The sequence below is a fragment of the Pseudochaenichthys georgianus genome, chromosome 4 (assembly GCF_902827115.2).
Source record: "Pseudochaenichthys georgianus chromosome 4, fPseGeo1.2, whole genome shotgun sequence".
Classification (NCBI taxonomy): Eukaryota; Metazoa; Chordata; class Actinopteri; order Perciformes; family Channichthyidae; genus Pseudochaenichthys; species Pseudochaenichthys georgianus.
Genome location: NC_047506.1, coordinates 8,098,448 through 8,126,360, shown reverse-complemented (window position 1 = coordinate 8,126,360; position 27,913 = coordinate 8,098,448). Strand labels below are relative to the sequence as shown.

Here is a 27,913-nt window from a genome sequence, read left to right as displayed (position 1 = left end):
AACATTTCTGTTGGCTCTCACTGAACTGCCCCCACCCTCCACCTTTTTCCACCCACACATACACACACAAAAAACTAGTTTCCCGGTTCTTTTCAGTAACATTTTGCAGGTTAACCAAAAGTCTAAACGGCTGTTTTGGTTGAAAGCGGCACCTGGATATCAGTATTTGTGCAGGTGTATAAAACGGTGCAGGGATGATTTTTGTAGACTGACCCGGAAGTTAGCATCCCAAGGATACCCTCGACAAAAAGCCTTTGGGATTTTTCATGGGATTTCGGAATATTGTACAAAAAAGCTCCGTGGCCAACACACGTTTATGATAATTGACGGTTTTGTTTAATCCAGGATAATCTCCACATAATAACACCACTTTTGTGTAAATGCCTATCGCCAGAACTAAAAAGAGAACCTATAGGCTATAAACAAGCTACATCGCAGTTGCATGGCTTCACTTCACAACCACAAAGCTAAAGGCGGACCCATGTTCAGCGTGATGACGTTAAGATGGATCTCATATAGTCACTTAAAGCGACCACCTTTTCTATGACACATAGAAGCTTCAGAGATCCCTTAGTGACTATTCACTGACATATGTTGTGCCGTATAATAAAACTGAAGTCCCTAAGCTGGTTTTAACCTTGGAACTTATTTCAGGCATCTGACCAGATATTAACATTAACTGGCGAACCGGACAGGCTAACATGCTAACTTATTTCCAGGTTTAAGGATTCATTCCTGCACCACTCTGTAGTGTAGAAAATGTATATTTGATTTCTATTCAACAATGATAGAGATATTTGACTTTCAGGTGTCCTTTGGCTGTTTTACAGCTCCCAGACCTCTTGGGACCCAAGGCCTCCATGAGCAGGCCCACAATAATCCATTCATAAACCCTGACCACCCCTCAGCCATCTGTGTTGGTTGAGATCTATCATCAATTACATATTTCATCAATACATTTCCAAGGTTCTCTACATTTTCATATGCCACTCATGTTACCTTATGAAACACATTCCCACATGAAATATTAGACTGAGTAGCAGCTTTCACTCAATGTTATTGAATAGGCTAGTAATGAACACTCATGGAGACAAACTGACGTACTCATTTTGTTTTTTATTTATTTATTACCTAAAAAAAGAAAATGTTCTATCACAAGTCACACTGAAATGTATTGCTTAAGAAAAAAAAATATATTCATATATTTTTTCATTTTTAATTTCTTTTCATTTTTTATCTTTTTTTTTTCTTTTTTACGGAAACACGTTTTGTTTCCATTATATTCCACCAAAAAAACAAACGTTTTTTTTGGACACAAGCATCAGCTGCTGCTATGTCCCGACAACCTTCTCCCAGCTTTTTAAAAAAATGCACAAAGAAATACATAATTCACAGTTACCATTTTGGTTTCATAAATTAATACAGTCACACATGTGCTACACCGGTCTAGAGCTAGAACATTGTAAATTGTATTCTTGAATCCTGTTATTTTCAATAGTTGGCTACAAGAAAGAACAGGCAACTCAAATGACGTGATCAGAATTCCACCAACATACTGTTTTTTATCCTCTGTATGCTTTTGTCATCTTTTGTTTCGTTTCATCTTTTTGAGTTTCACACAGAAGTGAGGCACACAGACTATATTTCATACATATACAAAACAAACTTAAATACAATTTGGGAGGGGCAAGGGATAAATTGTCCTTTTAATAATGTTGAATCCTAGGAAACAGGAAGTGCATGTAGTCTGGAGTCCTCAGAGGACTTTTCTTATTCAGGGTTGTTTCCTGCCATCTAAGTACTGTGGTGTAAACTTCCTCAGTTAACATAAGTTAAACAGATTTGTAGCCTTTTGCAGCTTGTTGGTGGGAGGACTGAGTATAGAGGGATGTGAGGTTAGGACAACGGAGACCAACAAGCATGGCAACACAATGAAGAAATGGGATGAAGGCCATGTTTGAGGAACAACACCAACTTTTGAATCGTTTTTGTTTCACTCAAACAAGCTTTACCCCTTACATCTACAACTCTCATGGCTGTGAATACTACAGTCCTGTGTACCAACCAATGAAAACAAGCTTAAATCTGACACTGACACAGCAAGGGCAACATTTTAAGGCACAGAAGCCTTGACATAATAGAGACTCCACCAGCTAAAAGCACTAAACAACAGATGCCCAGTGTCCTCAGTGACAAAAATGGCGCCTTGACGACAACAAGTCCGACAATGATGCACACAGAAAGTTTAAAAACCAAAAAGAAAAAACATTCCCGCCCCCATTGTCCCCAAGTGTCTCATTTTTTTAGTGAAAGGTAAGGCCACTTAAAAAAAAAAAGATGAGGTTCACCAAAAAGGTAATCTCTCACTGCAATCTGTGGGAGTGCAATTGTTGTAGGGTGGTCCATCGATCAGACAGACGGACAGACAAAGAGACAGACCGGATGTTTCTCTGGGGTTTTGACGGACAGTACTGAGAATCCGCTGGTCTGTTAGTTCCCTGCCAGAGAACGTCCACACGAGCCTCGGTTGGCGTTCAGTTTGGGAGGAGGGGAGGTGGCTAGAAAGTTTGTCTGGGTCCTTGAGAGTCATGGGGGGTAAAACCAGCGCTCAGGGAGTGGGGAAAGAGTCAGCTGCTCTTTGCTCATCATCATCATCATCATCATCATCATCATCATCTTCATCGTCTCACAACAGGAATGTTCAGTGCTGAGCAAGATGCGAGTCCACACTTAACTTCATCTGTTTTGGTTTTGCGTTTGTAATACTTAAGCAGGACACTGTTGTTCTAACATTGAAAAATTGAAAATTACAAAAACCTAACCAACAAAAGCAGCATTGTTTATTTTTCTTCACAATTTCATGCATGTTGTTAACCTTAATTCCCACAGCACCAGTATTTTTTTCTTCCATCAATAGAAAAAAGATCAGTGTAATTCACACTGCATGCAAATAAAAGTCACTTTTTCCTTTTTTTCATCTGAAGTCCTAATGTGTAGCAGCAAAATTGTGAAAGGCCTAACCTGATATGTTAACAGATGAACTGGTGGAGGCACGAGATCATGATGCTGGATACAGAGCCCACTTCTTTCCCCTCCTTTGCCAATAAAAAGATATTATGAGGACTTGTAGTACAGCAACAGAATTTGATGTTTCGGGATTTAAATTAGTGACCAATGCATTCACCGCAGCTGATCTTTGATTTTGAGTAACTATGGGGAGGACAACTTGGAAAAAAACATAGGGTATTCTAAATCAATTTACACTAACGTCACACGTACACACACCCTCATAAACCTTTGCCAATTGTCACATTTATGTACACAAACAGTTACAAACCATCAACAAGTCCATTCAGGTCTGTAAGACACAAAGTGGGCTGGATGAAATGTATCTTTCAGTATAATTTGTTCTAAGTAGACGACTATAATTTGTGAATGAGCTAATGAATGATTAAATTGATGTATTTGTTGGCAATTCAACAACTTGACTAAAGCCACAAAGGGCTGCTGTTTTTTGAAAACAGCAGATAGGAGAAATAAAAAATAGATTTTTTCCATATACATTTTAAAGATTTTTAAATCCTCTAAAGCACTTTCTGTTAATATTAATTTATTTAGTTTACTCATTAATCATTCCTATCGATACCCTATGTCACTGAGGTTGATATCAATACTTCCATATTCATTTCTTTTATCGATTTCAGGCCCCACCTCCACCTCCGCCTCCTTGCACACTTTGACCAGCTGTTATAAATCAGGAAAATGTGCAAATCAACAACTACTTGGAACTGTTATATGAAAACCTGAATGCTTTGTGAACAATGCTACATATTTTTTGTTTATAAAATATAATAATATGTTTCAAAATGAAAAACAAAAGAAGGTTTAACCACCCCATAACAGGTAAAAAGTAGACGTGAGTTTTGAGATCAATAAGAATGCCCGTTGGAACAATCCATAGTTTGGCAGTTCTGCCATGGAGGAAACACTGAGGCCTCCGGTGCTCCTGTTAGTTAGTCCAGTGTGGATCTCTTCATTGCTGTCCAGAGTGTGCTTCAAAAACAAAACGTAGAAACAGAAATCTGAAAAATACCCCCACCTAAAACCACCACCACCACTGAATTCTGCTATGCTCAAGTACATGGTCTGTAATCACACCTTAAAAAGTCTTGTACACCGTTAAGTCCGGTAGTTGCCTGTCCAAATCCACAAATCAAAAGAAAGTTCTCTTGTGGTTTTCACAAGGTCAACTGTGAAGGACCGGATAGGATTAAAGTACGCAGGGAGCTTTATATTTCATCTGACGCCAGCTTTCCGCACAGTTCTGTGGCACCTCCTGCCAATCCAATCCATCAAAAAATATCTCTAAATAAATCCCAAGCAATGCTTTGCGAATCTTTTCCACAGCGTGTGGGATCAGACGCTTTTCAGGCCATGACGAACTCAGTCTTCAAGTCGGCTTTTACGTCGGGCTTCCACACAGAGTCGTCAAAGTCCAGGTCCATGGAGCCCTCGCTGGAGATGCTGCTGTTGCTGTTGCTGCGTCCCGCCTTCCGGTTGGGCAGCCACTGATACGGCGCGCGCTGGTCCCGCCTGGCCTTCCTGCGCAGGTGCTTCTGCTGCATCAACAGCTGCAGGCGCTCCACCTTGCAGCGAGTTGCGCGATTCTCAGTCTGACGAATACGGTCACCTGGACAAAGGAAGGGGAGTCAGTCAGGTATTTCTATTTGCATGTACACGGAGCATAATTAACAAAAAAAAGGTGTTAAGGACATTTATATGTGCTTCAGTGTGTGTGTTCCTAGCAGGCAGCAGATAAAGCAACACATCCTTGACATTCCCTTGGCTCTGATACACACCATGCGCACAATGTAGAATTCCGTGCCTAACCTCCCCCACTGAGCATCATTAGCCCCCTCAGTGCCATTTCATCCCCTTATCGCTGAGTGGGAAGACCTTCAGACACGGAATCTCCTTGAGAACCAATAGCAGGGCCAACACATGCAAACACAAGCCGGAGAGGACAAATACGAATAGCTGCCTATCATATCTGCGCACATAATTGCAGATGACATGCTTCAGTGACTGGATGTGCTGCTAAGTGCATTTCTAGCTGTTGATGTGCCTATAGGAGAATCAGGTCTCAAGGGAGACGCCTCGCATTGCACTGCGAATGCTTTCCTACAGTGGCCGAGTCAAGCCTAATTCCATTTATACTTATATTCGGGGGCTCGGAAGGAAGGAGAAGGCAACCACAATCTATTAGCCAGCACCATTAGTATCTGTCTGGGAATTAAATAATTAAATAATGGGCTAGAATGTCAATAAACCGAGGCACAGCTACCATCTCTGCCTCTGCTGCACACCAGAACACACACACTGACACTCAAATTCTCGTTGGAGCACATGATGTATTCACACAAAAAACATACACAATGTGTAGACTCCTGCATATACACACACACACACACACAGCTGCACACGCTCACAGGTGCACGCAGGCACAAACACAGCAACAGCAGCAGTAGCTTTTAACGTGGATCGATGGCAAATTAAAAAGACCTATTGATTAAACCTTAGCTCTAGTGCAGCCATCCATCTCGGGCCCAGGACAACGCTATTGGCTTTCAATAGAAAATGCAAGCGAATGGAAATTGTAAGCGGAGAGAGAGACGGGGAGAGATTGGGTTTTTTCTGCTATTTTCTTTTCTTTATTATAGCTGTAGCTTCCCACTCTCATTCTCTCTTTTTACCCCCACTCCTTTCACCCCGCACCCCCCTTTCTCCTCCTCCGCCCTCCCCCAGCTCTTGCCCCATGTCTCCCCAGAGACAGCTAGGTGGGGCAGTGTGAAGAACGGGAAGCAGGAGGCGAGAGGAGAGAGGGGGGGGGGGAGTTGGGGGTCGGGCCGGCGATGTGGGCTAAGGAATTCCTCCCTCAGGGGCGAGGGGGATAGAAAGAAGAAAAAAAAGGACGGAGGGAGAGGGTGGAGGGCAAAGGATCAACCGTAGGTGGCAGTTTTCCGAATCGATTGTGCCCTCCTCTGCTCTTCCCCCCCATCGGAATGAATTCCGGACTCTGTGTGGGCTTAATTTACCGCTTTCCCTCAATTGCTTATCGGATCGAGCGGCGCAGAGCCTTTTTTCCAGCAATACATATTCACCAGTATCTGGCAGTGCATACCAAAGAACCAAACTGCCATCAAGCAGCCTTGATGCTGCTTTTTGAGAGAAGAGAGGAAGTGAAGAGTGACACCGAGTTGACAGAAAATAATACTTCTTCACATTACACTCACGACACACAGACCGGGTTTTTCCACTTCCTGCCAATGTGTTCTGACCTGATACAAACGTATGTGTGTGCATCCAGATGTCTTGTTCGTTGTATGTGAGGGCAGCCTGTCATCTCTTGAGAACAGGGGATGTACCAAAAGGGGGGGGTGGGTTCTCCTACTTTAGAGCCATTGTTCCACTGCCTCAGCTCCATGTGACATCCACACACGCTGCCGCAAGGCTTTGTTCCCCCTCCGGTCCTCCTTCTTCCCCTTATTCCCCTGCTCTCTCCAGCTACAAGCCAAACCGCCCCTCAGCTGTGTCGAAATATGGCAATGCACAATGAAATGGCACAAAGCCAAAACATGCCTACGTACAAAATCTGTTTGTCTGGTACAGTTTGCCTTCACACTGTCTCAGTTTGTCTCTTTATCTCACCAGGGTAGTCCACTCAATTATGATCTTGCTTTACAAAGAGGTTCATTTCCCAGGACAACTCACCAATAAATGAGGCACACACACCATTAAGGGAACTTCTTTTTTGAGAATGCGGAGCTACACTAAACTTGGTGTGTGCGTGTGCGTGTGCGTGTGCGTGCGTGTGCGTGTGCGTGTGCGTGCGTGTGGTCATTCATCAGCGTCACTTCCGAAGCCCTGGGCAGCTGGGCCGGACACAGCTGGCCACAAGGATCTCCAGACTAGGTTTATGACGGTAGGACTATTACTAGGGCTGGCCAAGAAGGACAGACTATACACACACAACACACACACTAAGGCTGGCCCAAAGTGGATGCAGAGACTACATTTTGATGTAAGTGCAATAACCTTGGAGGACCCAGAGAGAGTAAGAGACAGGGAATGAGAGGAGGAAATCCAGGTCCGATAAACAACCCAGATGTTTTCCAGGAAACACTCGGTGGAAGAAATCAAACGGCAGACGGGTCAAGGGCACAGAGAGGAAGGAAAGAGCAGTCGACCCATTTCCTCCTCTCCTTTTAACCACTCCCCTTAATGTCAATCGCACCAAATGTCCATCCTGAACTGTCCTCTGTGAAGACTTTGACACAGCGCCTGTAAATACTCTGATCGCTGCAGAGAAATCCAAAGCGCACAGAGAGAGGGAGAAAGAAGGGGTGATCTATGAATAATCGATGCGTCAGTCAGTTTTCCTTGCCGTTGAGCCCGACCCAGCAACACAGCAAGGACTGAGATAGGGAGGGTAGGGGGGGAGGAGTGGGTGTGTGTAGGAGACGCAGGGGATGGAGCTAGATAGAAAGGGAGGAGGGCTGCAGTGTGCCGGACGCACAGGGAGATTAAAGGAGCTTCTCCTTTTATTGATTGTATAAAGATTGGCCTTCATTTGCAGTTGTCTTAGTGTTGTTGTTTGTTTGTTTGCCTCGATAAGTCTTGTGATCTTGCAGAGAGAACATTGTGTTTGCTCAGCATCCAGGGAACCGGGGGAGAGAGGGAGGCGTAGACAGAGGGGAAGAGGTAGTGAAAGGGAGAGAGGAAGAACAGGACAGAGAATCACAATGCCGCAACGTCAGCCTTTGTTTCCTCCAATGTTGCCAAGTCTCCATTTGATGGTTTATTGATATGCAAAACTAATATTGTGGTCATTATCAGTATTATCTACATATTGGTACGTGACAATATCGACAGTTACATTCACAGGAGAACATCTGTGGTCCAGAGGTGAAGGGGTTTAGTAAGTAGTAGTTCCACAGTGCATGATCTAAATGCATGAGTTGGGTAAAGACAGAAACGGATGGATCTAAAACCATCAAATCATGGCGGTTCAATGCAAACAGGTAAACAACTCTATTGCCCCTTTCACACCAACGCGGTTCCCCTTCTATCTCCGAGCTAGTGATCTTCTGGTTCGGAATCTGTTTTTCTTTTCAGCACGCCCAGAGCCCGACTGGTGCTGCCACGGCTGCGTCATGACGTCACCGTTTACGTCGCTGATTTTCTCCCCGACGGTGTCGGGTCGATGATCGTGTTGCTTTTAATCACACGAAGCCAGATTAAATTAAATAACTACTTCTCAACCCTTATACTTTTCTCCAGAGTGCCGTGGTTCATTGTTTATTAATGTGTTTCAGCGGCATTTACCGACCGCTGCAGTGCTGCCCGCTGTTTGGCATCACAACGCTGTTATTAAAGTTTCTCTGGTATAACATGGGTGATGTTAGCATAGCAACGGAAGCTAAACTGACTATCTTGACTACTTGTTGCTATCCTATAGTGGCATAGGCTAAACTGTTTTCTACGCCGGCTCATTTTACCGGCGTATTTTTCATTATGATTCTACTTGTGATAGTCGGACATGAAAACCTGTGCAGCCCATGTATTGATTCCATCTGGTCTGCTATAATACAAAACAAAACGTCTCCCTGCTCTCCATAATGATCAATGACAGCGAACAGATGGTCAAAGTAAGGCACAAATAAACAGAATCAAACTAAGCCTGGTTAGTGTTGCCTGACTTTATAAAGTGTGGTTTGCGTTCTAGTCACGTTGGTCAGCGCTACTGCTTGTTACAACTTTCATTTGCCGTACTCGCCATAAACTGTTATTGCTCAGGTTGAGCATTATGAACGTTGTGACAGCCAGCGAAAGGGCATCGACAGCCCTGCAGGGACAAAAGCTCTTCAATGACTTTTAGACTTAATTTGCATTCCCTCTCTCTCCCTCTCCTTGTCGACAAGGAAAGGGCACCTGATGTGCTTTGCTGGCTTTGCTAGATAGCTCTGTGCTGCGCTGTGTCGCCGGGGTGTTCTCGGAGCTACCCGTGCATGTGGGTGTGTCGTGGCAAACCCCAGTGTGGAGAACTCGGCCTCAGCCAAGCAGGACACGATTTCATATACAGGACTCAATGAGGCCGTAGGATCTTTCCCGGCGTCTCCCTCGGCTTTCCCCGTCCCCGCCGGCAGAAGCTAACATGACCTGACAAATCTAAAGAGGACAGGAAGGGGGTGCCGGAGAAGCTTTCAGAGCTAACTTTGCCCCTGCGTTGCCCCTCTCTGCGTTGAACTAAGGCAGCTGCAGTGGGACTAAAAGCCAGCCCTATAATCCAATAGCCCTCCCCATCTCTGACCCACAATGGCTCAGCCTGGTGCCCTGTATGCAGCCCCTGTCCCTGGCCCCTGCACAATGGGTTTGGCTGAGCAGGGGGCTGAAGGGCCAGAGGGGGGTGCCGGGGAGGTCCACCCTACTCAGTAAAGGAATTTAGCTAACAATCAGCCTGCCAGGCCACGCTAAAGCCCTCCTGTTCAAATCCAACTCGAGACTTCGGCTGACAAATCCCCTAACTCAGCAAAGCCATGAAACCAAGCAAGTAGACTTTAACCAGTGTGTGTGTGAGTACGTTCAAGCTTTTTATCATCTTCTCCCCCTCGCACATGAACTTGCAGCGGAAAGGGTAAAGGCTCTCAGGGGGCGGCCTAGCTATGTGACATTTTCGAGAGGCCGTTTCAACCCGAGTTCGACTGCACACACACACACACACACATATTTAGGCATGTGAGAAGCAGAGTTAAGCCGCGGTGTTAAGTCCAGTAAGTCCTCCATCAGGTGTCGGCTGATACGAGCAGGACACCATGTGGACGGGATAGGCAAGCAGCCTCTGTCCACGCAAACACAACGACACACTCTTTGTCTCAGTGAGCTTGAGTGTGTTTGGTTGAACAGGTTACTCATTCACTTTCTGGAAGTGAACACTGCGGGCAGGAAGTTGGACGTAGGCAGTTAAGTCGGAAAAAGGACATTAGAGAGGCTATTACTTCAGCCTTTCTTTCTTTTTACTGCCCTTGGTTAATCAGTGGGCCGTCGGTAGTCTGATGGACAGGATATAAACACCCATATGATGAATGGAGGCTTAGTGTTGTGGTTTTAAACTCTTCCACGTCCTCCTCTCCCTGCCCTCAGCCTCACAAAGCAAATTCTTTTCAGAGCTGCAGTTCAGAATGACATCTGTCTATTAAAAGGCCAAATGAACACAGACATTGTATTGATGCACAACACAGACATGGAAAGAGAGGGAGGAAGACACAGAGATGGATTTTTCAGACAAGGCTGTTTTTGGACAGCAAATGGGGGAAACAGCGGCGTGGGCTGCAGAGTGGAGACGAAGAGAGATGCCATGAGTGGGAGAAGAGGGGAAGAGCGGGGGGGGGGCAGTGAAGGAAAGGTCTTCCCTGAGTTAGCTAAATAAGCCGTGTATTATTCCAACTGTTCACTGAACACTTGTAAGGGCACCCAGGGTGACGCACAGGAATACACGACATTCCTGCTCTATCTGTATTCAGCTGAAACTAAAACACTCCACTGTTTGCATCTGAAGGTCACGACACCAGTTTACTCGATCATGACAATAGAAATGTATGTGCTTGCTTTAAGAAACAAAAGAAAACATTAATCCCTGTACTGCAGGACCCCTCCCTACCAGACGATTCAACAACATTTACCAGCAGCTCACCAAAGGCTAGCTCGATTTCCTTGACAGGAGATAAGGAGGCGGCAGAGGACAATGCTGTTTCTCTCAGCACAGCCCGGCTAACCTTACAACAGTGACTGAATCTTATCAGCTCTGGACATCTGTCTGACACTCCACATCCTGTGTCTCTGCAAGGAAAGGAAGTTTTAAAACACTCAAACCCATTCCCTAAATGGTATCATCTGCACGACAGCACCTGCCCCCAGCCCTTGGGCACGGGTATGTCTGGGTTTGTCTGGCCCCAGCCCGGACATGTCCCAGCGGCAGACCTGCTTTAAAAAAGGTGATGATGATGATTACCAAAAGCCTAATCTAAATCTAAACATAGCCCAGCCCAGGCTTGAAGGGGTAAACCTACTCCGCGTCCTGACAAGTGAAGCCTGACTGAACAGGTTTGGAGAAGCTTGTGTTGCATTACTAAGGAGACCACCCCCCCTCTCTTTCCCCCTCTGCTACAAAACCCAGGAGAGATATATGTATGACTGTTTTTGTTCTTTAATCTGACTGTTCTGTTCTTGCTTTGTCAGTATTTTAAACAAGGAGGACAAAATAATCCCAACAGAAATGATAGCTAAACCATGTGAGCGATGGGAATAGAGACAGAAAGTATGACGAGTATTCTTCACTAGGGTACAATGAAAGAGAAAAACTCAGTAAAATGACAAATTCTAGATTAAAGTCATTTCACACACACACACACACACACACACACACACGGGAACAACTGCAGGACCATCTGCCTCAAGGGATGCACAATCATTCCAAGTGTGTGTGAGTGTGTTTCTGTTGAGTTTCTGACATGTTTGCATGAGCAGTGGGAGTGTGGTGTGGAGTCACTCACCAGGCGGTTTGCACATGCGGATCTGGCTCTGGCACTGCACCAGCGGATGAAGAGTAGCAGGAGGGCTGATGGGGATGCTGGCGGGCACAGAGGTAGCTTTGGCAGAGAGGCCCGTCATGCCAGCAACCTGGGGGGAAGGAGGCGGCGAGGGGGAGGGTGTGGTGGGCGAACCACACCCGGTCTGGTAGCGGAGCTGGGTGAGGGAGGGGGGCATGCCCTGGTAGTGGCGCGTGGCGCTCAGGAGGTCGTTGAGGATCTGCAGGATGGTACCAATATCTCGTCTGGGACGCCCAGTGCTGTCCTGGCAGTTAGGGTGCAAAGTGCCTGAGAGAGGGAGGAAGATAAAGCAAAAGTGTTATAAGAGATTCGTTTTTCATTTTTTTTTTTTTATACTTTTTTTTATTGAGTCAGGCACAATGAGTTTACATTTATACAGTCAATATTTTTATTTATTTTTCCCCTTTCCCTCCCTCCCGTCCTAGCTAGTAAAATAAATAACTAACTAAATAAATAAGACAGATACCTGTATAGGTAAAAGTAAAGTAATATAGAAGATAATATTAAAAGAAAATGTATAGATAAGGGAATAAAGAATAGTAACAGTAATACTTGTACTCATATGTATACCCACATGTTCACATGCACATACATACACGTACCTACCTACATACATACATGTATACAAAGACAGAACAAATAAATAAAAATAAAAATAAATAAAAAATTTAAAAAAATCTAAAAGTTGAAGATTTTAAGGCAGAAAACCCGGAGGAGAATGACAGAGGAGAATGTGTTTTTGTGAAGCATGCAGGTTTAATAAAAGAGGCTTTCAGCTGGATCTCACTGTGCGCAGGGTTTTTGGATAAAGTAGCAACAAATCTAAATGGCAGCTCAGTATCCTCACCTGAAAAGGTCCCTGAGAAGACTCCGGGAGCGTGGTTGACAAAGCTCTCAATGATGGCACCCGGTTTACGGGAGCGTGTTGAGGGACTGCTGCCGCTGCCGCTGGGGCTGTTGGGAGTGTTTGCGATGTTGGGGCTGTTTGGGCTGTTTGCGATGTTGGGGCTGTTTGGGATGTTGGGGCTGTTGGAGCTTTTGGGGCTGCAGTTAGCCTGGAAGAAAAAAATATGAATAGCATAAAGGGGGGCTCAGAGCACAGAGAAGCAGTGCAAAAAGAACACATGTGTACAGTCACATCCTGTACGTTACATAAGCAGTTCATCAAATGACATTCATGCCTAACCTGTGAGCTGTTTCTGCTGACTTGTAAAAAGGTATAGGATATAAGCTCTGTCCTGAGGAGACCTTCATGGGTTAGTGACCTTTACATTAGGTTAGTAGCCTATGCTGTGCTGGTTGATATAGGAAACCACGGAAAGCAGGAAACCTGAGCTTTCGACATAGATGGCCCTAAAAAAAAGTGAGGATATCTTGTTACCTCAAACCTGAGAAAGAGCAAAATAATCAACCCAGCAAGGGTCTCCGTGTGTGTGTGTGTGTGTGTGTGTGTGTGTGTGTGTGTGTGTGTGTGTGTGTGTGTGTGTGTGTGTGTGTGTGTGTGTGTGTGTATGAGAGTCTCTGTTTGTGTGTGTTACACATGTGAAAGCCTAATGAGGAAAAGCCATTTCCGTTTTTCTCCCTAATAAACTTCCTGTGTTTCTGTTTTTCTTGTTGTGAACCATCTCTCCCACAAAGTCCACTGACATCTGGTTCTTATTTGCTTTCCGTAGGCTGGAGCTCGGGGAGGTGGAGAAAGTATAAACAGCCAATTTGGTTGTTGGAGACGGGTAAGTAAGTGTGTTTGTTCGAGCGTCTGGCTAGCTGTTCTTGGAGTTATTCAAAGTCAAACAAAGGGTTTCAAAAGTTAATGATCAATGGCTGACAACACTGAGGTCAATGATGATTAGTCTTCCCATGAAAAAAAATCGGCTATGATCTCTCTGTCTCTCAAGCTGTTCCTCTTCCCCCCTTTTCCTGTACATCTCATAGGGTCATAGGGATGCTGTGCCCGTCCTAGTGTGTGTGTGTGTGTGTGTGTGTGTGTGTGTGTGTGTGTGTGTGTGTGTGTGTGTGTGCGTGTGTGTGTGTGTGTTGGCCTGTGTGTGTGCATTTGGGAACGCAGACTGCACTCCAGTGATGACTAAGTGCACTGTGGTTTGGACCCCCACACACACACCACGCGCAAACCTGTTCCAGACCCGAGTACACCACGGGTTCACCTTCATGAGATCCCACTAATCTAATCAATTAAAAGGAGGATGATTTAGTTGTGTGCATGGCCCTCGGGTCAAATAGCCATAACCCACCTCCTCCATTGTTCATTCATGAGAGCGCTAAGTGCCTTTGATGACATCAGCTGTGTCAGAGTTAAGCTTTCCAACCACCTGATTTGTAGAATAGTATATTATTGGGAGATTTTGCATGCTTGGAAGTTGACTGACAATGTTTTTGGAACTTACCTCAGGGCAGAGGATCGGGGCTACAGGGCTGGCCTGGCCCACGTCGGGGCTGGGTTGGCTTGAGGAAGGCTGTTGGTAGTGGTGGTGGTGACTATGGTGATGGGCTGGAGAGCGGAAATGCCCTCCAGGGATGTTTGACGGACGAGGGGAGTGGGCTTGAGGGGGGGGAGTAGGGGGGCTACAGTGAGTGGAGGAGACCGACTGGTGGTACATGGGCGGGATGGGCTGGTTGTGTGTGGAGGGCAGCGGGAAGGATGGGGAGACTGGGGAAGAGGGGGGAGGCTGGGCCAAGTGGGGGCTGGGATGTGGATGATGCTGGTGGGACTGCGGGTGAGGGTGGGGAACACGAGGCTGCCCAGTGGGCTGTCCCATCGCGGCGGTGTCGGCGTTGCTCCGGGTGATGACGTGTCTGTGCTGGAGCTGGGGGCCGCCGGACTGCTGCGCCGCCAACTGGAGCTGCACGAACATCATGTGATCACCGACACGCAGCGCCAGGGTGAGGGGGGAGCGGCCGGACAGGAAGTCACTGACCTGCAGGTAGACAAAAGAGAATTTGAGTTAAGTTCATGCGCTTTTATAGGAAAGGTCACCAACACGGCATTGCCAAGTGCCAAAGAATTACATTTCAAAAACATTCATGCTTAACTGGCGCAATGGTATTGCAAATTCAGTCTGCATCCAGATTGTGTACTTAAAGCCAACGCATATTGACTTCCTCTTTTATAAATGAACAATCCGCGCCATGGTTGGCAGTTGAAATGCACACAACAGTGCTTTGAGCCCCCCTCGCACAGAGACACCACATTAGCCATAATGAAATCAATCACTATTCTGTAACACTGGCCTATTTACATCTGTGGGGAGCAGTGGATGAGGAGACCTATTGGAAAACACACAAATAGCACCCACTCTCGCTCGCCTCCCACTGCCCCTCAGTCCCTTCTTAGTCAGCAGTGTCATTCAACTCGGAGACAGAGGCCACCCTTCTGTCTGGCCCGGGGCCTGAAAAACCAGTCCCACGTCCAGGAAATACACCCCGCCTGCCTCTCCAACACAGAATAGCCGATTGTCCGCGGCGGATCTGGAAGGGCTGCCCATTTCTGGAGCTCTGGCAACAACTAATAAGAGCCAAGTGTGGAGGCCTTTGCTGTCCCACCCGTGGCCCGGATGGACACACACACAAACACACACACAGGATAGCAGAGTTGTCACGACTTGGCCGGAGGATTCACACCAAACAAACAACAAAAGTTCTCTTGTCCCCCTGACGCATGCCTGTGGCTCTGTTGCTGTGCATTGCTGCTCTCGGCTTAAGCCTGTGCATGTGTAACAGTGTGTATTCTCTTATGAGAGTCATACGGGGGTCAGAAAGCTTCTTTGGGCGTTGAAGACTCCGCATGACATCCCAGGTCTCCCCAAATAGAAGCAAACTGAAACAACCAGAGTGGCAAATACAGATTTCAACAACCCATAGTGCCTTTCAGTCCCCAGAGACTCACGAGGGAGGGAGGGGGAAACAGGAAGACCGGAGCAGCAGCAGTGCAAAGCTACACAAGGGGGTAAGAGAGCACAAAGAGGACGGGAGATGGAGAGAAGGAATAATGACAAAGCTGAGAAAACAAGTCAAAGAGACACACATACAAAGACGTCAAACAAGAGCAGAGGTTTCACTCCCCCTAGACCCTGCAGCCTTTGGAGTGTGCTTGTGAGAGGCTGGCCTGTAGTTAACCCTGTGAATCACCAGGCTCTGCCCTCCGTCACTTCTCTCCCGTTCCTTCTGCTTATTTATTTCTCTATCGACCGCTGCCTCTCTGTTGCCAGGGTGACCTTTGCACGTTGGTATTGACATGGTGTGGAAGAGAAGATCGAGGGAGAGGAAAGGCAGGTGATAGGACGAGGGGGGTTGGGGTGATCTGATGGCTGCTTTTCAACATGTAAATAATCAAAAGCTAAAGAGGCCGGGATCAGCAGAAAGGATGCTGCAGGATAAACAGGAACTCAGTGTTAAGTCGGCCACTAATGGCCTGTTGATGGTCCAGTCCACACCCATTATCACCCTGGATTGGTAAGGCGATAAACTCGGCAGAACGGGACAGGAAGTGAGGAGGAGAACAAGGGCAGGGTGCTACCTGAGACGGCTCTAAGAAACTGTGCACAAAGACAAGATGTATGGTTGTGTCTGTTTGAGGTCTCGGGGGGGTGTGGGGGAGAGAAAGAAAGAGAAAAGGGAGGGGGTGGTAGGGATGCCGACTGTGTCTGTGACTGACAGCTGTCAAATAATGAGTCGGCAGTTTGCAAATCCGAAACACACACACACGAACATGGTTACAAAGTCAGAGGCCCTGAGGGAGACCTTCAAGCCAGTGTTTAGTTAAAAGGAGGGAGAAATACTGCGGGGGCACCCCTGGGAAGTGAGTGTATATTTGTCTATGGTTCTGTTTCTACAATCTGACTGTGTCAACGTCCAGTTCACACCTGGCATCAGAGTCTGCTTTATGTTACTGCCTCCAATTGGAGTTCACCTTCATGCTAACTTTTTTTAATGTTAACTGTGAAGAAACTGTTTGGGCACTTTTACAATTTGTTATTTTGAGGTGGCTTATAAACACCGTGTATAGTATCTTCTCCTACACAGGGTGGACATATTTGTGTTCACCCTGTGGAGAGATGTCGAATCCTGTGGAGAATTCTTCCTTTTTCCCTATGAAGCAATCATCTAAGATACCATTTAATGTCAAGTCTGAACAGGGCCTTTGCTTCATCCCTCGGTTCCTGTGTGTGCGTGTGCGTGTGTGAGAGAGAGAGAGAAAGTGAGAGAAGAAGGCCGACAGTGAGTGACAGCAGGAGAAACAGAGAGGAGGCTCGATTACTCTTATAATGACTGGTGTGGATTATTCAAAACCACCAAGATAAAATGAATGTACTCCTACTGAGTTCCCAACACCACATGGCAGCAGCCTGCGAGAGAAGCAGCCTTTCTTATGGCCGTCTGTGCTGGTTTGTGTTTGAGACAGAAGACAGAGGAGGAGGAGAGGGCCCCACTGTTGTTGTGTTAAGGCAGACAGAGAGAAACCAGCCATTCATTGTTCTCTTCCTGACGCAGCAGAGGCTATGCAAAGAGAAGAGGAGCTCATGCCTGAAGGACAAGGTGTGTTTGGCTGAAAACAGACATTTGATAGACACTGCCATGACAAAGTGACATGCAGGTGTTGACAAAGAGCTGTTCCACTTAATTACTTCTCTCACAACTGACCCCAGAGCAGGCGCCATCAACCATTTTGTTTTAGTTGTTTAGCAGAAGGCTTAGCTTGCTATGCAGTGATGGGGGAGAATATGATAAGGGAGGGGGGGGGGATAGAGGAGGGGAAAAAAAGGGGGTGCATGGCCTGAGTGGGGAAGGGAGAAAGGATGGTGAGGGGGGGATGGGGGCGATGGGGGTAGGGTGTCAGAGTGGTGGTGGGTGATGAAATATTCAGTGAGAGTGTGCCTCTGGCTCCTTCCCTCTTTTTTTTTCTTTCGACATCTCTGGCTGACAGTTTTATTTATTGGGGTCCCTGTGGTTCAAGGAACTCATTTGCAGTCGTTCTTCCTTTGCACACTAAGCGAACTAAGGGAGGGAGATAAGGAGTGAGGGAGGAAAAGAGAGGCTGAGGGAGGGGGAGAGGGAGAGAGAGAGGGATAGATCGAGCGCTGGCAGCACTGAGCTGACATTCATGAACAACTGAGCCGCTTTGTGCCAGAGAAAAGAGGATAGAGGATGGGGGGCGGGACAGGAGGGTGGAGAGAGAGAGGGAAGCCGTGAGAGGGAGGGACGCCAATCTGGTTCCAACACAGCAGCTCACCTGTCCAACCGGCAGGTGAAGAGCCGCTTCAAAAGCCTGCGTATTAACCCGCCTATCGACCTATATGTTTTGAACGCACCAGGAAACTATTGATAAGTCTCTGTGCGGACTAAAGATGCAATAACAGCTTCTCAAAAGGGAGAAGGGAAGAAAATCAATCACTTGCATCATGCCCCAAATCCTAAACGCAGCCGTGGGGGGCGGGGGGGGGGCTCTTCAAAGGCCCCTATTAGAAAGATAGGGGTCTGTAATACTGCTTGATATCAAACAGCAAGCGAGGACCAGCTGGTCATCTCTGAATTTGATCGTCTGATTGAAGAGAGAGAGATGAGAATGGCAAAGTCCACGATGATCAGGTGTCATGCTCAAGCCACTCCTCCTGCTCCTGCTCCTGCTGCTGCTGCTGTGCCAACAAGTGACCAGCTCCACATTCACATGCTCGTTCAAGCTTCTCAGCTCACAGCCCTGATGCATTAGCTCCAATTGTTTGCCTGCTCTCACTCCACCGAATGCCTTTAATAACTTCCAATGAATACAATGTAGGAGATGCAGACGAGGAAATGGGTGAGGAAAGAATGGCCACCATGTCGTTCCTCAGTATGTTTTTCTATGACTTATTGGATCGACCTGGGTATTCTGACCCCTGCCTCTCAGTTACACCAGCAGCATATGTCTAATTGACTTCATTAGCCTTGGTGGTGGCTCTCAGATGTGGCTCCTGGCCTTCGTCCTCCCACACAGTCGCCCCAGTAGCCACGATGCCGGCAACTTGAATCTCAAAAGCTCAGCATCGCCAGGGAATGGAAAGAAATGACTGTCACGACTCAAATCTGGAGAAATAATACTCCCCTGGCTGCTGAACGAGCAAATACACACACACACACACACACACACACACACACACACACACACACACACACACACACACACACACACACACACACACACACACACACACACACACACACACACACACACACACACACACACACACACACACACACACACACACACACACACACCACACACACACACACACACACACACACACACACACACACACACACACACACACAATAGGACAATTAAATCCTCTGCAAAATCCATCTATCCCTTGATTGCCCGACAACACACCTTGATTCCCTCCACCCAGCCCGGCAGCCCCCTCCCACAGTGCCTTTAAGCATCACAAAGGGGATTACACAGGTGCAAAAACACTTCGTGATCTGCTTATTAATGCAATTTTCAAGGCCAGGATTTACATGAAGAGAGAGTGAATAGACCTTTAGATCAGCATTGTCTTGTATTCCATACACGGGTTGATTTACACATCCAGCAACAAATTAATGTCTGTAGCTTTCATTTAGGTAACAACAAAACTAATTACCATTCCAAAGAGCAAAGACTCCCTCTCTCTTATACGGCATGGATATACAAATCCTCCGTTTCAACAGCGCTGGGAAGGAGGAGGGAGCGGCATGCTTAAAAGGGGGAAGCTCCGCTCATATTGACCGACATACTGACTCAAGTCATTTTTCAATTCCTTGCACTCCTAAATCCTCAATACAATTACTCTCCAATGATTTCCAGTAGTGTCAATCCTGCTGATTAGCTAGCATCTAGATACAGGTGGTCTACAGGGTGCAGTGCTGGAAAAAGAAACATGTTGACCATCTGCATTGAGCCGTTTCACACAGCCACGCACAGGTACGCAGTTGATCACACACACACACACACACACACACACACACACACACACACACACACACACACACACACACACACACACACACACACACACACACACACACACACACACACACACACACACACACACACACACACACACACACACACACACACACACACACACACACCACACACACACACACACACACACACACACACACACACACACACACACACACACACCATAATCTGCCGTTTCTAGTGGTAAGCCAAATGTTGATTTCCTTTCTTCCATTAGATTCTCGCCTTTCAACTGTGGGTTATCCAAGCACATGAGCTCATCCTCCCCATTGCCTCCACCCTACAGAACTTGCACACGTGCATCGACTCGACATGTTACAGAATAACTTGTGCAAAGCTCTCCCTTTCTTTTCCCTCCTGAGGGAGACTGAGTGTGAGGAAATGAGGTGAGGGTGACTCCTCACAGATTGTAAATTCCTACTTTTCTTCCCATCTGCCCGCTTCCAGACACAATGACAAAACGGTGCCATATTGTTGCTTGTCATACCTAGATGAAGAATAGGAGGAGGGGAGTGGATGAGGACAGGAGGTGCTTGTCGGCGGGAGGAAGAAAAGTAGAGCAGATACGTAACGGCGTATTCCGCGGGGACATATGGGATGGCAACACACAGCCTCCTCCCAAAGCAATCTGTGTTAGTGTTCAAGGCAGCATTTCTCAATCTGCAGCCCGCTGAGCCTCGCTCCAGCTTGAGATTGATTTTGAAAACCTGTATGCACCACTGTAGCTGCACTCAATTGGGTATAGCTGACGCCCATGGATGTATGAAGGATAAAAGGGGTTTGTGGGGTAGAAACAAACCTAAGGGGCGACCCTCAATCATTGTTGTGTGTTTGAGGGTTTGTCAGCTGGGCAGGTTTGGTGCTCATGCTTTAAGACAGGAACAAAGAGGTGGCTGCATGGGGGAAGGGTAACGGGGGGATGGTAAGGGTGATGCCTTCCTGCCTGGTTGGCTTTTATACTAACATCAATGTGCATCAATGAGCAAATAGTCCCTGTGTGCTAAGAGGGACGCATAATCCTTTTTCTTTCTGTCAAATACAGAGATCAATAGATGGAGAGCTGATGTCACCGTCTACACGGCCAGAAAATCATTTCCTTTTCACTGCTTGTCTTCTGCATATACATTCATTTTACTACCGGGATCATACATTTTCTCATTCTCTGAACTCAATCCTCTTAAATATATCCTTTCAGTTCTGGCGTGTGTTGTCCGTCCATCTGTCCGTGCATCACTGTACATGTAAGCTGAACACACAGCCTCTGTTTAGCAGACAGAATGAGAGGAGAGTAGTGCAGGCAACTGTATGTTGATGGGTTGCAAGGAGGCAGTGGCTTAATACAGCTTAGATGTCATAAAGTGTAGTGAGATGACGGGAGGAATTAAGGCAGACTGGGATTGTCCTTGCTGAAGAAGTCAGCCATCACGGTCAAATAGAAGCAGCTCGCCGGACTTGCAGACCACAGCACATTTAAATCATAGGGCCCTAGGAGAGCTGTTAAGCAGAAACAAGAGAGGGAGAAGGAGGAAAAGGAAAAGGGGGGGACGTAGCGAAGGAAAAAGAATCCCATTTCGATAATTGCCGGGGCTCCATTTCCATAAAACCATTTCTATCTTACTTGCTCCACAAAAGTCTGAAACAGCCCTGCAAGCTGTCATGTTCTGCTTGGTTGGTTGGCTAGCTAGCTGCGTAGCTGTTGAATCGGATAAAGGATCAGGCAGAAGGCGATGCGGCGCAGCCCGGCGGACTGGAAACACACACACACACACACACAACACACACACACACCACACACACACACACACACACACACACACACACACACACACACACACACACACACACACACACACACACACCACACACACACACACACACACCCACACACACACACACCACACACACACACACACACACACACACACACACACACACACACACACACACACACACACACACACACACACCACACACACACACACACACACACACACACCACACACACACACACACACAGGCAAAAACACCCGATCTGGAAGTGAGACCTCACACATGAAGAAAATGAAGGTGGGTGGAGGGGGTGAGGGGTTCATGCCCGCTTCTTCCAAGTACTGCCTCAACCGCCCAACATCTCCCACAGGCTATTTTTGGGTGTATGGGCATATCAGTTATCATGTCAGACACTTTTAAGAGCTAAGTGCATTGATTGATTTTTGATAGCCCCAGAGTTAGGGGGGTGGGGGGGAGAGGAAATGAAGGAAAGCTTTTGTATTCCCATTTTCTAATCTTACTCAGATCCTTAATCTCTCTGCGATCTATATCAGTCCATTCCGCTTCATGAATTATAAAAAGGAATCAATTTCTCTGGATAAAAAACACACTAAAGCAGCTTTGTGCCTTTTCTTTAACCTTTACCCTGCTTTCCGCCTTGCCCTGCCCTTCCTTCTCTCCATCCCCACTGCAGCATTACAATTAATATCCCATCCATTTGATTGCAACAGTCATGCACTGTCAGAAATTCATAGGAAATAGCAAGAATGTGACTCACGGTGAATCACACCGTAATAGGAAGAACACAGGAAGAAAGGCAAAGTGAGAAATACCCTCTGCCTCTGGTGAAAATGACGTGCACTTGTGGCTGCCCAGTGTACCAAATGGTGGCCCGGGCTTGATTCCAGCCCACTACCACTCTGACACACACACGTTCACTTAGACACACATGCAATCATCTGCTGTCAGTGCTACGAGGTGCATGCTGAGTTCACACGCACACAACGAGGCTAGGATTTCCTCCAGCAAATGCTCAGCAGGGAATGAAGCCATACCAAACCACACTATCTCCTATCAGCCCACTTCCTCTGATACAAGTCAACTTAATATATAGTACAAATCCTTGGACAAATGCATCATTCAATTCACAATCTTGTGCTGTTTTGACATCAGTTGTCAGCGCATCACTGGTGCACTTACGTACATCTCAGTGTTGCCCAACGCTACAAAAGGAAGTGGTTGTGAGGTCAGTCAGTCAGCTGCAGAGTGTTTCATACGTCACCCTGTTGCCTATGTGCATTCAGCCTTATCGCCTCACTCACGCTCTCTCTGCGGCCAGCACTGAGTACTCTCTGCCTTTTCTCTTGACTCTCACTATTGATCATTTCTGTGAGTCATGCCAAGCTGACTCAAATGCATACTGTGTTTCAGCTGAGCCGTTTCACTGTAAGTAGAGAGAGCAGGCCCCACTCAGGCTATATGTGCAAACTGGGCTTCCAGGAACCCTGTGCTAATACTGAGAGAAGGCTGTCATCTGATGATCCAGCACTATGTGTATGAGTGAGTGTGACTACACTCCATCTCAATGCAGCCACAGCTAACTTCCTGGAAACTTGCCTCTGCGTGTGTGTGTGTGTGTGTGTGTGTGTGTGAGAATGTGTGTTAGAGCATGAAATGCAGGAGGAATGGAGAGAGATTACAGATAAAGGTATGAACCGAGAGCTGCAAGTGAGTGTTGTGTGCTGGTCCTCTCAGCAGCTTACAAATAAGCCTTTCTTGTGTGGTGTCCGCCCCGGCTTCCTGCAGTGGCGTGTACACACACACACACACACACACACACACACACACACACACACACACACACACACACACACACACACACAACACACACACGCTATCACAGATGTTACTAGGATACAAGGGGTGTTGCTGCTTATTATATCCTAACAGCTCACACTGGATGTCTAGCTTGGCTTGGCTTGTTTAAGAGGCTGAGATTAGACACGCAAAGAGGCTTGTGCTTGTGCAGCCTGCTCATCTCGTCTCTTCCTCTCAGTCGCTGTGTTGTTCTGGACTTAACCAAAGCTACAAACTCCCATATCCCATGCAAACACACAAGGCTTTAAAAGCCTCTCTCTAGATTGCAACCATGGCAGGATACTAAAGGTTCAACATTATTGCAAGTGTCAACACATAGAAACATTCTCTTACCTGAGTTTCAGTTAGACTCTCCAGGGCTTGCATTACGGGACTGTTCGGGTTCTTGATGCTTGAGACTGCAGAGAGGGAAATAATTTACAATTAATTAAAAAATCAATCAATTATAATGAACAAAATATGAGAAGACATACATTATGTAAAGTAATAAATAGGCAAAACTGTTCCTTTACTGTATTTGTTATTGATATGAGGAGTGCAAAACTAAATAAAATCACAGCCAGGTGAGCCTACCATTAATCTGCTTCGACGGTTGGTACAAGTGTTAACTTGCTCCCATCAGAGATACCCAGATCTGGAGTTTGCCTGAACTTAGTCGCCTGCAGGGTTAGAGAGAGCATGATATTAGATGGGCTGGCTGACAATATCTTCTCTCTTCAGACACACAAATAGCCTTCAGACAGGGGGGGCAGACAGAATCCAACACTAGTTTGGAAAAGAGCCGTGGGTTAAAAGCTCCATGAAAGAGAAGTATTGATTGGGCTGTCATATTTCAATTTCGAGTATAGTGGAGCTTGACAACCTCTCACAGTGCATATCTGGCCCCACTGCCACTTGCCTAAGTGGAGGTAAAGTATTTTCTTGTGCCATTTTGAGTTGTACAAATGAGGAGCAGAAACTATGAAACAGAATCCTTTAGCACGACATGCAGCTATTAGTGACATTGCAAGTCTATTGTTTCTTTATTGAGCTGTATTATGATGGCTTTCTCTGTGATTTTGAAGAAAGCTGATACGCAATACATTCCCAGGGCTTCACTATTAATGTTGGTGCAAGAACAGGAATGTGTGCTCCACAATGGAGGAAATAGTATTTCTTGCAGGTCACGAAGCACCAACACCACACGCACGTCTGACTGACTGCCTCGATTAGTTTAGTGAAGGTTTTATAGCACAGCCTGCTGTATACGCATGACCCAAATCTCACCCCATGCAACTGAACAAAGACCCTCGGCAAAGATGTGCTGTAAGTCTACAGTTTGGGGAACAGGGGGGGATTGGAAAGGGGGTTTCAGGTTTTAAAGGATGATGTGATTTATTGGGTGATTACAATGGGTGGGAGGGGAAGGGGTCTGAAACGCAATGCCGACTGTTTGCATGTACTAAAGCCTACCTCTCTTTTTTTGCATAACACCACCTGCACTGTTGTCATCTCATTTAACCTGAGCATGGTTAATTTGAGAACCGCCTAATACTGTAGGTTTTGGTACATTCTGAATGATAAAGGGTTTGCCTCAGCATGCAGTGCCTTCCTGTGCTATTATCAGCAGCCTATACCTCTCAGAAAGAAAGAAGGAGTTTCTGCTTCCGAAGCTACCAGCTATCACCATGTAACACTTACATTTACACCCAAGAACAGGATACACCCACCTCCCATTGTACAGTAACAAGTCAACTGTAAACAATACATTGTACTGCATATGCCTGTGCTGCAGCAGAGTAAATAAATGACAGACTAGCAAGTCACTTCGCTCATTAATGTTTAACATGTTTGATTCCCTCAGCATTAGTAATTCAGTCAGGCTTCAATATTTATAAGGAGGCATGAATGCAAGTCTGCAGATCGCCTCGTCGATACTGTTCCAGCGACCGGTGCGTCCCGTATGCGTAATTCCAATACTGTGCGTCCCGATGGTCAGTGGTTTGCCTTGAATGTATTGATGACCAAAAGCAGCCAAGGTTGTCTCTGAGGCCCCCAGGAGCTCGGCCACGCATACATCCGAAGTATAGATTAAAGCATATCACTGCAGGCCCGGGGGGTGTACGCACCTAAACTCGGTTTACTCGCATTATAAACTGCGGATAACAATGTGGCTCATGATGTCAGCGTTTACTACCGCTACACACTCGGGACACAAGTGTAAATGTTAAGACTATTAAGAACCATGCATACAAAGGGTACCATTTTTAGAGTAAAGACATTCTATTATATGTCCGGTTTACTCACGTTTCTTTGTGCAGCAGAGCGAGTCTCTCTCTTGGTACTTTGAGTCTTTGCGACAGTCTCCTCTTCAGTCCATCCACGGTCTCCTCCTGGGGCAGGGACAGTTCGAAGCGTGTGCCGGTGGTGGAGTGGATGTACAGATTCATGGAGGGCTCAGTCGGGACGGCCTCGCAGGACGAAGCCCCGCGGCTGGTGCAGCTCCGGGCGCTGGGGTGCTGGTCCATCCGATAACCTGTAGTCAGGGAGGGGGAGACAAGACGCGCAGAGCCGGGTATGAAGCGGGTGAGGAGGAGAAGGGTTACGCAGATCCTCCGCTCCGACTACCGTCCCTTGTTCTGCTCGCAAATCAAAGGCAGCATTCAGGGAGCTTTCTCTCTTTCTTTCACTCGCTCTCCAAGAGTCACAATAAAACCCGGTCCGTATTCTCTCTCGTCGGTATCATGAGAATATTCCCAAAGGAAAGTCTACTACATATGCTTTTCTCTTTGTTTGATCGTTTTCTTTGTTGCAAGCAAAAGTCTTATATGCTACAGAGATGTGTAAATGCCAGGCAGAAACGCAAGTATGTTGTCAGCAAAAACACGCCACGGTTAACTTTAAAACTAAAACTAGGAGGACTAGTAAAAAAAGAATATAAATCCCTCACGGTGTTTTGTCTGTTTTTACAAGCTTTGTATGACAAAACAAACGGTCCGTGTTCAGCAAAGCCTCATATAGTTAGTTGTGAGAGGCTGTTCGCTGCGCACTCCTACCCACCGCAGCTCCAGTGAAATATCGACAATGAACAGTCACAAAGTATCCCACTTCCACCATCGATAAAATACGCAGACAGACCAGCCAATCACAGCAGAGCTAGTTCAGGACGCTGCGAATTTCAGCCAATAGAGAGACGAGATTCACACCCACGTGGAGGGCAGGCGAGTTTATGCCATTCATAATAAATTACAGGAAATAACTAAATATGAGACCATACCACGGTAGCATATCGCAACACTATTGAAGTGATACGTACATGCAAATTAAACATTGGACAGAGTTTTCCCTACAGAAAGTAGAGTGCCATATTATTAGGCTACATATGCCAGTAACTGTTTCAAAAAGTACATGTAAAGGCTAATGTCCAAATATGAAACATGACATGATTATTCTGCATATTTCAACATACCATACACACTTGCCACAAGCTCATGTCTTCCATTTTGATATGGCTAGATGACAAAACTGAGCAAAGAAACCAACACTTGCACACAAAGAGGGACAAATAGGACCATGCAGGTATTTAGTTCACCTCCACGCATTCATCCAAAACAAGTAGGGGCTTTAACATAACAAAGAAAATACTCGGTCGCCACCCAGTGGTCAAGGAATGAACTTTACCAATCAAAACTTACAAGTGATTCATACTTTAGACTTTTTGCAATGGTAGAGTTTTGCAAGACCTGCTATAAATATAAATTTACTTTGGGTTGCTCTTGGCTCAATCATAAAGAGTAATTATGAAACTCTTAGCATGGCTGTCACTATAATTTATCAGGTTTCTAATTTGCTTCGAAAAAGACAACAGCAGCAACGACTTGCTGTCAGGTACTAATTATAATGTACAGTAACAGTGACATATGTGTCGTCGATACTGGCCTTATTACGTTAATCATGTCCACAGCATTTACATGGAAGGTGGCTCATCCAATCGCTTGACAACATGCTTTATCGATCCGCGATTGACTGCTTCTCTCAAATCAATTTCTCAACCCACCAACACAATGGGCTACAGCCTGCGTCAAATTTGTCGACATTACAGATTACATGCATAAAATGAAAGACTTCACATTGAAGTGTACTCACCAACTATCTTGGCGAACACTTTAAAGCTTCGCGTTACAGTGTGTTGTGTTCCAGTATGTCCCCCCAGCTTTGGAATGTAAAATAAACCCAAACAGAGGTAAAACTCCAAACTCCTGAATATCCACAAGGTTTTCCTCAGTAATTCTCCGGTAGGCTCTTCAGTGTGCCTCGTTGTACGCGGCGGACCGGGAGACTTCGGACCAATAGAGGTTGCAGTAATGTCCTGAGATGCTTCGGAGTGCAGTTAGTACACCGGCGTCTTCCTTGGTAATGAGCACAGTCGGGAAGGTGAGACACTTCTTATCACACACTTGTCGGATAGGGGTGGAGAGAAGTGTTCTCTATATGTCAGCATGTGTTTTAAGGTGGCCTCGCTTCGCAGTAACCGCCTCTAATTCCCAACTTGTTCCCGTCGTTGGGAAAGAATCTGCCTACGCAAAGCTCCAACAGATAAAGATGT

General features: G+C 46.3%; 1 protein-coding gene across 1 annotated transcript; it reads right to left on the bottom strand.

Moving 5' to 3' along the window:
• Nucleotides 1–1,096: 1,096 nt before the first annotated feature.
• Nucleotides 1,097–27,694, bottom strand: midn (midnolin). Its single transcript, XM_034080353.2, is given in 9 exon segments — nt 1,097–4,690; nt 11,610–11,933; nt 12,514–12,721; nt 14,069–14,599; nt 23,662–23,712; nt 23,886–23,965; nt 23,968–23,987; nt 25,615–25,843; nt 27,454–27,694. Coding segments are annotated over 8 exon segments (1,698 nt in total). The 5' UTR covers nt 25,836–25,843; nt 27,454–27,694; the 3' UTR covers nt 1,097–4,427.
• Nucleotides 27,695–27,913: the final 219 nt, after the last annotated feature.